The sequence below is a fragment of the Neltuma alba genome, unplaced genomic scaffold (genome assembly GCF_004799145.2).
Source record: "Neltuma alba isolate B1F8T4 unplaced genomic scaffold, ASM479914v2 tig00012201_pilon, whole genome shotgun sequence".
Classification (NCBI taxonomy): domain Eukaryota; kingdom Viridiplantae; phylum Streptophyta; class Magnoliopsida; order Fabales; family Fabaceae; genus Neltuma; species Neltuma alba.
In genome coordinates this window covers 636,012-653,965 of record NW_021636740.1, presented here as the reverse complement: position 1 = coordinate 653,965, position 17,954 = coordinate 636,012, and the positions used below count along the sequence as shown (strand labels likewise).

The window sequence follows — 17,954 nt, the reverse complement described above, 5'->3', positions numbered from 1 at the left end:
CCATCATTTCATTCATTTAATAAAGTTTATTTTTCGTAGATTGCAGGTTCATCACATTATTATTAAATATTGATGTAATTATTTTATTTTTAATAAAAAACTTAAGTATAACCATATGGCCCTTAGTTATGCTATATCACTGGTGCATCTATTAGCCTAATCTTATTTATGATGAATTTAATAGATCTCGTCTCCATGATGCTATTTTTTATTATATCCAACGTCATAATATTATTTATAATTTAAGGTCCCAGAAACACACTAAAGATAAAAATAACATCAAAATGTTATGCACCATACGTTAGGATGTTGGATGTATTTGAAAAAAAAAAAATCAGGAGATATTGAATGTTCTTTACCCTAAGAAAAACGTGAGGGAACATACAAAGAAAGCAACATTTAAGGTATAGTAAAGAAAGTTTGTTCTATTTAAGGTCCACCAAACAAGCCTCTCTCCTGCCACATATCCATTACTCTCCTTGTTTCATCTTGAGCTCAATATCAAAGAGAAATGGCTCTCTCTGGAAAATTGGAGGCTGAAGTTGAGGTTCATTCACCTGCTGCCAAGTTCTTCAGCCTCTTCGTAACTCAACTTCACCATGTTCAGAACATTAGTGATCTAGTGCACGAAACTAAGGTGCATCAGGGAGACTGGCACGGCGTTGGCTCTGATTCTGTTAAGCACTGGACTTATACTGCCGGTAAGCTTTCACCAAATACACGAAAACTACCCGTACTGATTAATTAAGCTCACTTGCTAATGTTGATCGATCTTAAGTACAGAAGGTAAGGTAGAAACTTGTAAGGAGAGCTTCGAAGAGATTGATCATGAGAACAAGTCATGCACATTCAACCTGTTTGATGGAGCAATTGGAGAATAGTATAAGAGCTTAAAGGCAAAGCTTCAAGTGGCCGATAAGGGCAGTGGTGCCCTTGCCAAATGGACTTACGAATATGAGAAGCTCAGCCAGGAAGTCCCTCCCCCACAAGCTTACTTGGACTTTGTCACTACGGTTACCAAGGATCTTGATGCTCATCTCACAAAGGCATAGCCCTCAAAACATCGAACAGAAGGAATATATGTAATTTGGCTTGTGTGTGGTTATTAATTAGAGGGGTTTTATAATCTAAATAAAGTGCGTGAACCTATAATGTTGGTACCTATAACTAAGGATGGGAATTTCCTTCCACCAGCAGGGAGAGAAGCGATTCCTTCACATGTATTAATGTATATTAAAGTGTTTGACCTTTGTAAGTGCGCTTAATGTTATAAAATATATGTTGATTATATTAATGTGATGCAGAGATCATATCTTTGTCCCTATGATTTTAAATGTTAGCTTGATCCTAAAAGCCAGTTGAAACTCAAATCTGTCAATATGATTGTCATAAATCTCAACCAAGCTCTATCAATAAATTCTCTGAAAGCTCAGCTGGTTTAGACGGGAAGGCTTGTGTGTGGCTACTGGCTCAGGTGGTTGAGTCCTAGAAAACAAGATATTCAAAGTGTCCATTTGCAGTAACTATAGAAAAGTTTACCAAGACAAATTTTTTTATGGAAACTATTGGAAGTCGTTACCAAAAATATTGTTATAATTGTACACAAATTTAAGAGGAAGAGATTTGATAGCAACTATATTAAAAGTGACGATAGATAGGAGTTATGTGCCCCTGCTAATTTGGTAAGCTTTCACAAAATCCTGCCATTCTTTGGCACACCAAAATTATGTGTCCCGTTATGATGAAGCAGTTGCAAGAGTTTAAATTTTGCTTCTTGGTTTAATAATGCAGTGAGTTTTGTCATCAAATCGTTTTATTTCTCTAATTTAAACTATGATATGCAATCCCTTGTAATTTCATATAGGAAGCAAGGAGTTCAGTCCCTGCAACATATTACTTCCGGTCCTAATTATAAGATCTCATTTGTAGTTTTTAAACAAGATCTTATAAATAAGACCGTAGTATATCTTTTGACACTTTAATTCCTTAATTGAATTTATATATTCTTTTACATGGTCTGTCCCTTATTAAAACTGTGTAGATTACGTACTTCAAATTGCAATTCCCTTCATTGCATGAGATGGAATATTTACTCTACTGTAACAATTCATACTACGGGCGAAACAGATTATTCGATCGAGAGATTAATTTGCATGTATATACACAGGAATATATTAGTTTACTAATAGCTCAGAATATAGAATTACCTGCCGGAGGGATAGCAAAGGAATTAAGATGAATTGTAAATTAGGCTTAGTTTACGCTACATAATTCTCATGCTGATTCACTTATATATAAGTGAAAAGTTTATATTGGTTAATCTACTTGATCTTAAGTATGTTAAAATGATAATTAGTGGAACTTTGCAAGGAGAACTTTGAAGAGATTGATCATGAGAACAAGTCATTCAGATTGGAGCAGCTGTTTGATGGAGATGTTAGAGAAAAGCTAATAAATAGGTGACAAAGAAGGGGCAATGGTCCCCCTCTTCTTAAATATCTCCAGTTTTTTAAATTTTCATAAGTTTCAGCATTCAATCAACACCTCATAAATATAAGGTACCCCCAACCAACTCTAATAATTTACAAATTATTAGCTCAGGTATGAAGCTGCTTCATTGTCCCTTTCCTATATGTGTCTACTATTCTTAACAAACATTCAAACAGTATATTATAAATATGTGTTAGCTAATGCAGCTGAGCTGCAAACGGCTATTCAAATCCTTGATTATTATTATTATTATTATTATTATTATTATTATTATTATTATTATTCTTTGGGTTTGGGTGGTGCTACGACCCTTGAGAGAGATTAAGTACGTAGTGGGCGCTCATCATTATATTGTGGAACTTTATACTTCATCGTTTCATTTAAAATGATAAGTGATAACGTAATTTATAGTTCACATTATGTCATTTTATTTATCGTACACTTTTTTTATCAAACTTAACATAATATTTTACTTGATGATTTAAATCATAATTAAGCAATAAACAATATTATGCAGGCTACACAGTGTAAAGTGTCGAGTCCAATAAGTTATATACTATGCTCTTCCTTAAAAGGAGTGTGTGTGTGTGTGTGTGTGTGTGTGAAAATTATAATAAATCACTTAGGGAGAATAACCTTAGGGTAACTCGTAAAAGATATTATTGATGCTTCATCATTATCATAAGCACAATTATTTGTAATTTATCCTACGGAGATTAATGACCATATCATACCTCATTAATGAACTGCTGTTTCGAAATAGGTACCAAAGTGTGTCTATATATAATTTCCTTATAAAGTACTATGCCTCTGATCTTTAATATAAGAATTAGTGGACTAATTTGAGTAGATTAAGAAAATTAGTTAAGTTAGTTATTTATAATAAAGAGGTGTTGTTTTTCCTAAAATATCCTTGCTAATCAAGTGTATTGGTTAGAACTACTGTTATTACAAGGACTATCTTAGAAACAAATGGATAAATATAAGAAACATAATGAATTATGATCTTATATTTAGGATTAAAATAAGAGTTAAGGTGCGCTCAGCACCCCAAACTATTTTCTCAGGTGTATCCAGTGTCCTAAAGTAATTTTTGGTGCATCCAGTGTCCCAAACTAATTAAAACGGTGCATCCAGTGTCCCAAACTAATTAAAACAGTGCATCCATATCCCGGACTAACAGAAAAGTTAAGTTTGACCGTTAGTTGACCGAAAAATCTGACGTGACGGACATGTAGGCATCTGATGTGTATTATCTTAACGAGTTAAGGTGCGCCCAGCACCCTGAACTATTTTCCCAGGTGTGTCCAGTGTCATAAAGTAATTTTTGGTGCATCCAATGTCCCAAACTAATTAAAACAGTGCGTCCACATCCCAGGCTAACAGAAAAGTCTCGTTTGACCGTCACCTTGTTGATTCAGCTGAAGGTTGATCGAAAAATCCTACATGGCGGACACGCAGGCGTCTGATGTGTATTATTTTGACTAAAAATTCAATTTATTTCCTCCGCTTCTAACATTTATCTTCTACCAGTTTTTAAACTTAAAAAAAAGAAAGACCACCGATCTACCCTCTTAAATCCTAGTACATGTACCACCTATTCAATCCCATTTCTTCCACTACTCCGATTTGAAACCACAACTGCTGTCACAGGCTCACAGCACACTTCCATCTTCATCTCTGTCGACTCCTCATCCGACTCGCATTTGCTTTCCTCCTCGTAGAACATAGTAAACTTCCCCTTAGTCACTCCATCGACATTGTCGTCGCCTTCTGAGAAAACATCCTCCACCACGGGGCTCGTCTCGGGAGCTTTAGTCAAAATAATACACATCAGACGCTTGCGTGTCTGTCATGTAGGATTTTTCGGTCAGCCTTCAGCTGAATCAGCAAGGTAACGGTCAAACGAGACTTTTCTGTTAGCCTAGGATGTGGACGCACTGTTTTAATTAGTTTGGGATACTGGATGCACCAAAAATTACTTTAGGATACTAGGCGCACTTGGAAAAATAGTTCAAGGTGTTGGGCGCACCTTAACTCGTCAAGATAATACACATCAGATGCCTACATGTCCGCCACGTCAGATTTTTCGGTCAACTAACGGTCAAACTTAAACCTAGGATATGGATGCACCATTTTAATTAGTTTGAGACACTGGATGCACCGAAAATTACTTTAGGACACTGAGTGCACCTGGGAAAATAATTCGAGGTACGGAATGCACCTTAACCCTTAAAATAAAAGTCAAACGATTTCTTATAATAAGGACTAGAGGTAGTAGTTAAATGTATATTTTTAATTATCTGTGATATTTTAGCTAACCTTTTAGCAAGTAGCATAGATATATATTCTCATATTCTCAACCGCTCAAATAATAAAATTATTGTGAGTGATTCAGTAGAGATATGCATGTCTGTCTATTCTTTATAAGGCTCAAAGGTTCCTTCCAGTACTCCACAACAATCTCTCCCTATTCCTTGAGGTCTCGCGATGACAAATTAAAGAGCTTGAAGATGAAGCTTCATGTGATTGAGAAGGGTAATGGTGCGCTTACATAATGGGCTTTTGAATACGAGAAGCTGCATGAGGGCGTGCCTCCTCCGGAAGCCACTTGGACCCTTATCACTAACATTACTGAACATATTGATGCTCATCTTATGAAGGCATAGCCCTCAAATATCAGAGAGAAGGAATACTAGGAATTAGCTTGTGGTTATGAGAGGGCCCTTATCCCAATGGTGTCAGCTTATATACTCTTCCGGTCCTAAATATAAGACCTTTATAGACATTATATACATTATATAAGGGTTTTATATATATATATATATATATTATTTAGGGCCGGAGGAGTATATGGTCTTGTTGGTATCAAGAATAACGATACGTGTCCAAGTTCACTGCTCGTGTTAAAAATGTTTGATCTTTGTGAGTGTCTGTGATTATTAAGTTTTTTGATACACACTTATCTTTGTCAGTATTATTATAGTTTTTAGTTTATATAATCCTTAAAGCCAGATTAGTTCGTGGTATAATATAGGACTTGAATAGAGATATCATTCTCATTCTTTTTTCTGTTAAATGAAAAGTTTGGGTAAGTTGAATTTCAAAAACTTACCAAAATCAGAACATGCCTCTAGACATAACGTTAATACACCATTCTCATTTTGAAATAGGTAATTGAGGACGTTTTGTTTTTCGACCCAATTCTGAATTACAAAAGAAGTTGAGAAACAACAGTATGTGTTTTGCTCTAAAATTTTAATCATAGAAACTTGTGTTATCGAATAAAATAATCAATAAATTAAATTAACCCAAAATCATTCCCTCTCACACACACATGTATGATTTAAATTTGATATTGATATTTCAAAATTTGACATTAAAAACTTCTATCAAATGCAATAATTTTAGTAGAAGATCAAAAGACACTAAGAAATTTGATTCTAATATCCAAAGTTTAGCACTAAGATTCCAAAATTTGATAGGAGCACAACTTCAAAACATCGATGTGAAATTTTAGAACCTTCTAGTCCTAAACAAGATTTATTTTTTGTTCTGAATATGTCATTGTAGTTTCAATGAGTTAAAAATTAAATTATTAAAATTATAACATGGAATGTCCGTCATGTCGTCGGTATAACGGTGAGAAAATTTTTAAATGATAAACCCTCCATTGCGGCCTCTCCAAGTTCCTGTACTTCTATCGCCTTACTCCATCTTTTAGACTTGTTGCCTCTCAAAGTCTTATTGACTTTATTCAATATTTGAGATTAGAAATAAAACAAGCATATTTTTCATTCATATTTCAGATAAGGGTCGTAGGAAACTTTGAATACACCATAACACTTGCTTAAACCTATAACTTATTCCTCAAGACCTCAACTGACCATAAAAATTTAAAATGGACACTATAATCTTTTGAATTATATTCAATTCCAGGCCTTGAAGTGAAAGCTTTTGTGTCATGCCCCGTGGGTAGAAGGCATTTACTGAGATTGCATTCTTTCCATTCCTCTTCGAGAAAACAGGTAGGATTGATAGTGTCCCACTTCAGTATTAATGAGGTTCTTTCCTGATTTATCCATTAGTTCAGCTAATGGGATAGTTCCTCATGGTATTCATCAACCAATTATTACGCTTACCTATTCATACACCTCATACCACGAACGTTGCTTCTACTAGCGAATCAAGCAAGTGCTGCAGTTCTTATCCAATTGTTAACAATTCTCGTTTCCTCATATAATGTCAACTCTATGGCTGTACTATCAAATGACAACGTGTCTAAATTATCTAGAATTTGTGTCTCGATAAGTCCCCAAAAATTGTCATCTAAGATCATCCACAGCAGCATTCAACTCCATATTAGGAAACTGCATACCATATAAATTCGTGAAGTCACGCAAATGGATCATCGGATGAAGTCACACATATAAAATCTCGCACATGCTTCATCCAAGAGTCAATAAGTGATTGAAGATTGAAGATCGGTGCATGTCTTCATCACATTCATCATCGGTGCATATCTCCACCTCAATTTTATAACTTCATTTCCTCAATATTCATGGCTTCAAGCTGCTCCACTATACTCTCTTTGCTTTTCTTCCTCTTCCTCCTCCTCCTCCTCCTCTTGAAGTAGATGTCCCTACCCTGCATTTAATTGGTTCTTCTTTCTTTTAGCCTATGAGATTACTTACCCTCCTATCATAGCCATCCAATTACTGATATCTCCGATTCTTCTTGTAATGTGGAGCTAGGTTTCCTTTGATTAAGGATTTTTGTGGACCATTTGTCAGTTAAGCCAATTCTTATTATTGCATCCTGAGTGATGTGAGGAATTTCAAACCCTTTCTAAGTGTTAGGGTTGTGAAAAAAAATCTGGTGGTCCAGGTAACTTGGTCCAGTCTAACCCCAAAAAAACAGCCCAAGCCATAAAACCAACTAGAACAGATTGGGTGGATCATCGAGTCAGACCAGATTTCGGGCTAACCCCAAAGACCATGTAGTCTAGTATAGTCCAGCCGGACATGTAAAAAACTTAAGCAACGTCATTTTAATTCCTTACTATTTTCTTTCCTATTTACTAATTTTTTTTCTGAACCCTAGTACATCAATTCAATCGACACCTATTCTTCAACTTCTCCTCTTCCTTCGCGGCCAACACCTCTTTCTTCAACTTCTCTTCTTCCTTCAATTTACTTCTCTTATTCTTTTGCGGTTGCAATCCCCCTCTCCAGCACCTTGTTAATTTCTTCTTTCTCTTCTTTTCTCTAACATGAAAGAATAGAATAGTCGCAACCTCTTTCTCGCAACTTGCGCAATCTATTTCTTTTGATTTGGAGATGTTCACAATAAAAAGTAGAAATGATGGTTGAAGACTGAACAGCGAATAGATTTGTTAAAGAAGAAGACGAATGCTAACCTAGAGATGAAGAAGAAATCAAATAACAAAACGATCACCAACTTAAGAAGAAGAAATCAACAAAGAAGAAGATCCATCGCTTAGACACTTGAGTGTATTTTTCTTGTGGCTTCTCCCCTTCTTCTCCTTAGATTGGCAACTTAAAATTGCTTTATTTTTGTGGTGTGGGAACACTAGAAGTGATAAATCCTGATTTTAATATATTGTTTGATATCTTTTTAGAGATATTTATCAATTAAAGTGGGATAAATTGCATTGATTGTGGGTATTTTGAATCAAATACTGATTGCATGAAATTAGAGATTTAATAGGAGATCTTATCATATTTTTTATCTCTTTTTAAATATTTAATTTTAGATTTTATGATAGTATCTCAATATATCTTTTGCAGGTCTTAAAAATAAGGAGATAAAGATCATAGAAAGCTGAAAGGAAGGAAAAAAAAAGAAGAAAAGAAAAGAAAAGGAAATTGGAGACACAAACAACTTGGACATCAAGACATCAGATTATTATTTATATTTTTATTCATGAAAAAAAGGGGGGCAACAAGGAATTCCAGAAGGCTGCCAATCATCTCTGATCCTTCGGATTTGATATTGGATATAGATCCCCTCCTTCACGCAATATGACGCGGTCGCCTCCCTCAATCCCTTTTTTATATATACCACCGCAACACACAATCAGAGGAGAACTCACTCACACCCCTTCACGTCCTTCACAGCCGCACGCAAGAGCACAGAGCCATATACACAGTCACGCCGCACGCATCCTCCTTCTCTCCATTCAAGACCCAAGCCGCAACATTAATTCCACTCACACACACGGCCAATATCCTTCAAAAATTCATTCTTCAAGTTCGTACAAACACCGCCGCCGCAACACTTCAATTTCAATCTTCCAAAATTCATTTTCATATTCTTCCATCAACCACGTCCCACACATCATTGCCACCAACCTAACCGTCATCCATGGCTGCTAAATCTTTGGCACGAGTTGTGGCTTGGTTCAAGACTATGAGAGGCTGAGTTCGCTGTGCTCTTCGGGATTGATTTCAATGGCTTGAGTTTGAGAGCTACAAAGGGGAATTTAATTCTAGTCCTTAGTTTAGACTATTTTGTTGATGATTTCTGGTTTGAAGTTTGTTATATTTGGTTTAAAGCTAAGAATTGCTAGTTGTAATTCTTGGTTTGGATTGAAATTGCTGAGATTTGGATTGGTATTTATAAGTTTGAGTACTTGGTTTATACATATATTTATGTTTATGCCTTTGTTAATTCATTGTTAGTGTGATTTTTATGCGGGTTGTATAGAAATTATGCTTGAAGTGAATTTAACAAGTAATTAATGTTCTAGTTGAGTATTAATTTAAAAGGAATAACTTATATAAACCAGTCTTAACCACTTAAGTTACTCCCATATCATTAGACAAGCTAGGATGGTCATTGATTCATTCCTCAAGAGCATTCTCATCACTGATTTTCTAAAACCCAAATTTGCATTTTTCATTTTCTCTTTATTAAAAATACAAAAAAAATAGTTTAGATTTATTTCTTATTTTCATAATTAGTTTTATTAATTGAAAAATCCTTTTTCAACCCCCCCTTTTTTATTCTTTGTCACTTAGTTAACTTAGGAATTAATAAAAGGCTCCTCAAGAGACTCGACCCGAGTTGTGCTTTACTGCATAATTTGGTTTTATTTTTGATTTAACCCAAGGCGGCTAAAAAAGTTCAAATCAAGAAGTTAGTTGCAAGGAGCAACATTTCAACAACCCATTGAAGCTAGAGATGGGGTAAAAGAAAGGGAATGCTTGATCACTCAAGGCATTTAACCTTTTTTCTCTTGTTTTTACACAATGGTCTTATAGACCAATCTTGAACTCGAACGACCAAACTCGGTTTAGTTTATCCACGGGTTTGTCCTAGACCAAACCAATCTAATAATTCGAGGCATTTAACTTTTTTTTATTTTTATAAAATGGTCTAATAGACCAGTTTTGAACCCAAAGGACCAAACTTGGTTTGGTCTACCCTTAGGTTTGTCCTAGATTAGCCACACCTTGGGCAACAAAATATAACCCGAGGTAATTTCATACCAGACCTCAGGTTGAGCTTGAACCCGATCTATTTAGTTTGGTCTTTGTGCAGCCCTACTAAGTGTTATGTGCTTACTAAGTGTTATAGGACATGGCCCAAGGTGTAGGATCATCTAATCAAAGTGGCAAGCAAGTACCCTTAGGTAGGCTAATAAAGGAAAGCTTAATAAAGAGCTTGACCTTAGTAGAGATTGTCTTACCTAGGGCTATGTATATACTAGACCAATATTGAGTTAGTGCCTAACCAATGGTCTAGTCTAGAAAAAGGCTTGTGCTAAGTAAGGCTGACCATGGTCTGGTCCAACCCAGCTTAATACGAGGCTTGGTCTCCCAGGTTGGGGAACATTCTACCAGACTACATTATTATTATTATTTTAAATTTAATCATCTAACCTTAAGGAGAAAAGGGGATTAAAGGAGCTGCTAGAAAAGAAATCACTGTAGCGATGGCATTTCTGATTTATTACTTCTTCTCCTTCCTCACCTTGTCACCACTGTCTTCGGATGTGAGAGAGAAAGGGACAACGCGATATCGCGATGAATGGAAGAAAGCCAACTGAGTTCCTCACCTCACTAACAAATAATCAGTTATAGGAAAATTAGTAAAAGATGGTTATATCTAAAAAGAGGGGCGGCCAGTAGGAACCCTGCAAGTAATGAGAGACCACCGCCTAACCCCATGCAGACCCTGCTAGATCATCTGGAACAGGTAATTGAACAAGTACGAGAAGAAATGGCGAGGGGATGACAATAGACAAGATTTTGCATGTCTTGAAAATGGGTTAGCCCATACTAATTAATTAGCCCAGCCCACTTTACCGAGTTACAAACGGGTCGTACCCATTTGTACTAATACCCGCGAGTTAGAAGCAGCCCATCAAGCTTGCCTGTGCCAACCATTATTAACTCTCTTTAAGATTAGTAGTTTGCAATAGAGATTGGCTGCATGGCGCACCCCTTTTGGCAGAGGAAAAAGTGAACAGGCATTGATGCAAATGCAATCATCCTATTCGTATCTGTTTTCTACAAACATGATATTATATGCCATTCCATCAACTAGATAACTAGGAAACTACCAAGATCACTATTTGAATTGTTTCAACATCGTTGAGAGTAAAAGAAGACCACCAAAGCAAATAGTGGTGCACTGACATATATGGATCCTACGTACGCAAGGAATAATGTATCAGAGAATGAAGGAACAAGGCCAGACCATATCAGTGCTTGTCAATAAAACATTCCCTCACTACCTTGACAAAGAAAAATTCAAGACGCAAGAAAGCAAGAAATTCCAAGAGAGCAATGCCAATGTTGCTATCAGTGTTTTGAACTATGCTGGAGATTACCCTCTCTCTCTGAATTACTCTCACAGTTTGATTAGACATCACAATAATGAACAAGGGAGAAAATTCGGGAAGAAAATAATCACCAGGAAATTCAATCAGCTATATAGTTTGGATAACTTTAACGTAATAATACTGACGGGAAAATCAGCAAGAAATATATGTTTTGAATGGGAAATATATCCACCGACTACGATAAATTCCAATACAAGCATCAAAAATCATTGCCGATCAGAATCCAATGAAGCAAATGAAAACTATAAGATGGGTTCTGCTAAATGATATCGAAAGAGAAGGGAGGAAAAATCAAAGAATAACGAAAGAGCTAACGATTTGAGACCTTGCGGACCAAGAATTCACTAGCAGGAGATCTTGTTGCCGGAACCGAACGCAATCCCTTGTTGCTATACCACTAGTATAGCAGAACACAGACCCAAAGGCGATGATCAACTGCTGAAGATCTGCGATTGAAGAAAGCGGAGAAACCCCACAAACCAGTCAAAAAAGAATGAATGGCTGAACGAACAATGTATGTCGGTGGGTCATCCAACGAGGCGAGTTGAACTTTTCAGCAACAGGGGAAGCTTGCTTCTGTTTCCCGCACTGTCAAGCAAGAATTCATTCGTTGAAAAATTCCTCATTCAAGAAGCCAATCACCGCAAATTTCCAGAGAAGAGAAACAAGCTTTTCCCAGCAGGATGTGAAAAGCAGGGATTTAAATATAGCCGTTGAGAGATAAAGCGGTTGCGTGGGTGATACGCCTCCTGAATTCTTGAAGACTTATTTGTCTTTTTTTTTTTTCCAGGTGACTTAACTTTCACGCATCATTTTTTTCAATTTATGACTTTTTTCGAATAAAAAGGCCAACGTGAATACAATATGTTTAGATTAGATAGAAGGTAGCGGCTCCTTATATACAAGTTAAAATAATCACAAGCTTAACCACTTGCGCAACAAAATGATTTTGAATTGTTTGATTCGAATTATTTGATGAGCCGGATTTGAATTATTCATTAAAAGTCCTGTGTATTTCTACCCTTACTTTTTTCATTTTCATTTTTTTTTGTTTGAACCATTCATTAAGTACCTATCCATTAACACCCTTTTTTTCAATAAAAGCTTGTTTCCATTTTTCTTTTGAATTCATACCCTTGCTTTAAGTCGTACGGATTTTGATGCCTATGTTACAATAATATTTTTTATAAGGAAAAACTAAAAAAGTCATTTGAATTTCAAAATCCTATAATAAGAAAATGTATTTTCATTTATTTTTATGTATCGTTAATTACTATTATAGTATAAAAAGTAAAACTGGTTTGAAGTTATTATATTATTAATGTAATATGTGACAGTGTGACATAATAACGGATTACTATATCTATATCTATATTATATTATAGTAATAATAACTCATTTTTCCCGCTTACAATGCATGACATCTACAGATAAATGGATCAAATCGTTGAAGGTGTCGAGGTATCACATCCTCCCCTTCAATCATCCTGTATCTGTCTCTACGATAAGATGAGATCAGAATTTTGCGGAGATCCTGGCTAGATATTATAAAATACTCACTGGCCAATAGTATGATTTGAACTTCTCAACATGAATCACGCGGGTTGGGGGAAAATACAGTTTGCGAGGAAAAATGTTTTGAATACCCCGCGGTTCCTCCTCAATCTCAAAACTTAAGTTGGATCAATGTTGCTTGTTTCTAAGTAAAAACCAAATTATGATTTTAATAATAATTTTACGATATACGAAATAAATATATATATAATTATTTTGATTTACATGAAAATACTTTTTAAATTTTTTTTTTGTGACTTTCCAAACACCTCTTCTGACACACAAATAAACCAACTGCATCTCGTCATGGGCTGGGTCAGACTTCAACCTATGTTGGTTTAGGCCCATATCAACAGTCAAGTAATCAACCGTGCCGATGGACAAACCTTAGGCCGAGCCTTTAAGTGCATAGGCCTAATAAGATGGGCTTGAGCAAAACTGTAGGCTTAAACCTATACCCAGTATGTTGGACTAAGCATATTCACAATGGACAATCATATTTAGTGCCCAACAATGTCTCAAATAGGATTATCTCCAATAAGAAGATACCTATACATAGGGGGAAAAAAGGAACAATAATCACATCGCTTGGTTACTAGCACAGATCATTATGTTAACTGATACTGATTCCACATTTCTACATGACACTAAATGGTTCTGCTTCAACTCTGCCGAATATAAACTAAGCAGTCTCAGATTATTGATAATACGAATACACTCACCATCACACGGGTAACACCGTGGATTCATGATAGAAATATCCTACCAAATACAACCCTTCATGACACATGAGGAGAGTCTAGCTCTAATCCTCATTAAACATTGTGCAGAAGACTTAGATCTCAATCCCAGATAAGCCCTTGCAACCTGGAATTTCCTTCCACTCAATTTCGACAACTACGTAGCCACATTCCACGTTTCTCAAAGCAAGAGTCATTTCTTGGGTGATTTTTCCATTCTTCCATATGCAGCTGCTCTCCTCAGCAAGGTAGTTTTTCCCATCTGGTTGAACTCTCTTCACTATACAACCACTCGGCAGGTTGGTCAAGTTCATCTTCAGACACTGAAGATATGGCTTTATGTCTATTTCTGCATCCCCCATTGTGTCATCCCCGGTGAATGTGTCATGGTCGAAAACTGCCTGCAAGGGTCAAGCAAATTTCATAGCCACCATCAACAAGTGAGCATGAGGATAGGACCTAGACTTAGATTAAATTCTTTAGGTGTCTGCTATCAAATATCTGCAAAAGAAAATTCAGCAGCAGCACCATATTATTGACTTCTTGAGGAAAGCACCTCAACATGTGATAATTATTTTATCAGAGAACCTGATGGCATAAACACTCGAAGAACTTAAAAAGCAATTCCTCCTTGTCCCACTAATGACTGCTTCACCTAATAAGGATGTGAATCTGCAAACAGCAATATCACTGATGGTATGAGGCAGTTTGGTTTAGTACTTACAAGATGAACTGGAGAGTTGACATCCTTAACAGAGAGTGTCAATTCATCATCCCACTGAGGGTTGCGGTTATTCTTCACGACACGAGTCTTCACTTTCTGTTCCAACAAATAAACTTCAAATCAAGCAAGGCACAGCAACAAAATGTGGAATCAACGATACTCAAGCAGCATCAAGAAATCCAAACTTCTCGAGTTCAAAGCGTGGTGATAACCTTTCAAACAATCAGTCATTAAGATTTAAGAATATGATGATAATTTACATCTAAAAGAAGAGGCATAGAACAGGTCATAGTAGGATTATCAAAAGAAGGTATCCGTAATCCACTCCATCCTTCAAAATAGACTAAAAATGCAAGAGCTTTTACATGAAGAATCCAGATCGGCCATGAACTTCCTTTGTACTAAATTAAGAATAGTTCAAATGGCAGTGCAGGGCTCCAAAACGAAGGCTTCCTACTTGCTATTTTGTCAAGCTGCAAAACTGTTGATGCAGATATCTAGGACTTTCTGTTATTTTAATTTTCATTTTATTATTCAGTTTATCTTAATTAATTATTTATTTTGTAATCAATGACTTAGTGGGCAGTTATCAATTGTAGTAATTACGATGAAGTCATTCTCATTGTTCAACACAATTAACTAATATTATGGGCAGTTAACAGCCACATGCGTTTTGCCAAAAGAAACAGCTACACATATCCAGATATCTTTTACACATCAGGCTTCAACTTTGAATTTTCCAAATATATGATGTGCCTTAAATATGACATCAGTTCCAGGAGTGTATACTAAATAGAAGATGATTTAATACAATAACAATCACTAATGAAAATATTTAACTTTATCAGGCAAAGTTACATAAATCTTTTGGGCTTAAAGTGGGAAAAGCTTCCGTTTAATTGTGAGAAATGAAGATTGAAAAGACTGAACTCCCAACTCCTAACTCCTACTTGATTACAGGGCAGGTGAACATCGTATAATCTCAAACGATGAACGCCCAAAAGGGTGTTTTCCACCCCACGAATGCAGTACAGACCAGCATTTATGAAACAGAGAGAACTTACGGAACAAAAACAGAAATTATTAAAATTTAAAAACCTAAACATTTCAAAAGGGAAAGTTGGGAAAACTAGAAAGAGAACGAAACTCTCCAAATTCTCGGAGAAATTGAATATTATTATTGGCCACAACAAGCCATTTCATGAGGAGGCAGCCACAGAGGTAAGATAGATTGATTCAAAACCACGCAAAGAGCAGGAGGGTTCTACTGACCTGGTCGCCCAAGGTGGCAACGACATAAGGATCACTGCTACGAGTATCACGAATCGCGAGAGAAATACCTCTTTTGATACGAAGTTTGAGAAGACCCAGAACGTTATCCATTGCAGAGTGGCTTAGAAATCACAGGAGGAAGAAGGAAGGCGGTCGAGAAGAAGAGAAGCAAGAAGACTGATGAAGCAAGGAGTGAGGTGGAGCTGCTTATATGGACAGAGGTGAATTGACCTCGTGAGTCTTTATAATATCTAATTAATACATCATAGTAGTGCTGATTAGTAGCATTAGATGGGTTTAAAGAAGTAAGAATAGAGAGTCCCAGATCCTGAAAATGACATGTCAGGGCAAAAGAAGACACCGTAATGAGATGGGACGGATTATTGGGGCCTGAATGTGAGCCGAAACCATGGACACTGTCCACCTCACAAAGTTGGGTGGTTCCAAAGCAGAGCATAGAGATTTTTACTATACAAATATTAACTCCAAACGTTTTTATAAAAAAATGAATGATGAATAAATTATCATTTACTTGTTTAATTTAACCAGCATAATTTTGTTTACTCTTAAGATTTAAACCTTCAACTTAAAAAACTGTTTTTTTTTGGTGCGATCCAACTTTCAGAAAATAGATTTGAAGAGATTGTGAAGTTTTGATGTTTAAGTTAAAAAAAAAAATATTTTTGTTTTAGGTATGGATAGAGAAGAAAATTCACTTATTTTTTATTCAACGCGTGGCCACATAATAAAAGCAATTAAAGGCATTGATCAATGTGAGGACAAGCGCAACGTGAAAAACATGGGTGGTTATGGCAGATTCTGCACATGCTTGAGCGTCCCCACCTGCACAATAATCGCATCCCTGTTCTCCTGCTTTCACACTGTGTGGCTGTCCCGTTTCTCCACGCTTGTTTGCCTTTTAAATATTTGGGGGGGCAAAAAAGTTATCTCCCAAAAATAAAGGGAGGAGGACGGTCACGTAGAGATAATGAGTGTTTGGACCTTCTTAAACAAATGGAGATGAGGGGAAAGAGGTTTGGAGTGGCTCCGCGTGCAACGCGTTGGGGAATAGCAAAGTTGCAAAAAGCAAAAGGGTGTGCAGTAATATACTGTTATCTGCAACGTTCGACAAAAGCTTAACACAGAGTTTGACTTGTTAAAACCTGATGGATTGCACATTTAACAAACGTGTTGATATGAATGGATCAGTTTGGGAACATCACCAAACGGCATGTGGGGGAGTAGCCACAGATCCTAACAGCGAATGGCTTACGAGATCCCATAAAGAAGTTGGGTTGTGTTCAGTTACTGAAGCCGAACTGATGAGGGGATTATGAGCCAGATCATCGGCATAGACAGGTTGGTCATTATGGATATCAGCCAGGGACATGATGCTCCTTGATAGATTATTGGAATGTGGAGATGCACCACACTTGCAGGGAAATTACTGGACGTGCTGACTATGTGGCACAGGAAGACCCCAACATTGAAGCTCCTGACATGGGAAAATATCAGGTTCTAAAGCCGTCTATAAATTGATCTCTCTAATTACACCACAATTTATGTGTTATCCTCATCCATTTCATTCACCAGCGCTCCATCTCTAATTCTCTATTTTGGACGGACTTTGGATTCCCTCCCGCCTCCGTATGCCTTCCGCTGACGCAGAAAACGATGGATTCCTCAAGGTGTGGTTCTTGCCTTCCATCGTCCCTATCCCACCCTCATCCAACAACTCCACATTTATTCGTCCTCAAAGCAAAAACAAAACATATATCTACACATCTGCATTTCATAAATTTCACTTCACATCATATCATTTTTTTTTTACCACTAATTTTGCGTTTCAGAAATCGACACTTCAGAGCCTCCTCGAACATAACCCAGTTTTATTTTACTTTTTTAATGAAAAATGATCCCAGGTTCTGCCACGCTTCTGGCGTGCGTGGCATCCCGATAGCCGGAAAAGCGGACAGATTTCCATATATGGGCCTGGTTATTATGAAACAGGCCAGAAATATTAGGCCCATTTCCGTTAAAAGCCCAAATACAGATCCACATAGTCTGTCCAAAATATCAGGCCCAATCTATCAGCTTCGCCATTGGATTCAGTCATCCAGATGAATGAATACAGACCATGATTAGGTTTGTGAATTATAAAATAATGCAGAGTTGCGGCGGATTTGTAACATAAAATATTAATATACCCCAATCGTCATTATTTTAGTTGTACAAGTGGGTGACATCATCGTTAATGCAAAATCGAGGCTATTAAGATCTCCAAACTATGATTTCAAAAGTA

At 36.5% G+C, this 17,954-nt stretch overlaps 2 protein-coding genes across 2 annotated transcripts; one reads left to right on the top strand and one right to left on the bottom strand.

The window, feature by feature from the left end:
- The first annotated feature begins 511 nt into the window (after nt 1-511).
- LOC114724829 (MLP-like protein 43) lies at nt 512-1,052 on the top strand. The gene is made up of 2 exons (XM_028911279.1): nt 512-733; nt 882-1,052. The coding sequence occupies exons 1-2, from the start codon at nt 512-514 to the stop codon at nt 1,050-1,052; spliced, it is 393 nt and encodes a 130-aa protein (XP_028767112.1).
- A 12,448-nt stretch (nt 1,053-13,500) lies between these two features.
- LOC114724810 (protein C2-DOMAIN ABA-RELATED 7) lies at nt 13,501-15,850 on the bottom strand. The gene is made up of 3 exons (XM_028911265.1): nt 15,653-15,850; nt 14,381-14,476; nt 13,501-14,057 (listed from the first exon to the last, which is right to left on the bottom strand). Exons 1-3 carry the CDS (start codon nt 15,761-15,763, stop codon nt 13,752-13,754), a joined length of 513 nt encoding a protein of 170 aa, XP_028767098.1. The 5' UTR covers nt 15,764-15,850; the 3' UTR covers nt 13,501-13,751.
- Between the last annotated feature and the right edge of the window lie 2,104 nt (nt 15,851-17,954).

What these genes read in the sequence shown, in the direction of transcription:
- LOC114724829 (XM_028911279.1), top strand. Translation starts at nt 512, where the DNA reads ATGGCTCTCTCTGGAAAATTGGAGGCTGAAGTTGAGGTTCATTCACCT. An exon ending in CAAATACACGAAAACTACCC is followed by an intron (nt 734 to 881) that starts GTACTGATTAAT and finishes ATTGGAGAATAG; the next exon opens with TATAAGAGCTTAAAGGCAAA.
- LOC114724810 (XM_028911265.1), bottom strand. Translation starts at nt 15,763, where the DNA reads ATGGATAACGTTCTGGGTCTTCTCAAACTTCGTATCAAAAGAGGTATT. An exon ending in TTGCCACCTTGGGCGACCAG is followed by an intron (nt 14,477 to 15,652) that starts GTCAGTAGAACC and finishes TTGTTGGAACAG; the next exon opens with AAAGTGAAGACTCGTGTCGT. An exon ending in TCAACTCTCCAGTTCATCTT is followed by an intron (nt 14,058 to 14,380) that starts GTAAGTACTAAA and finishes TGACCCTTGCAG; the next exon opens with GCAGTTTTCGACCATGACAC.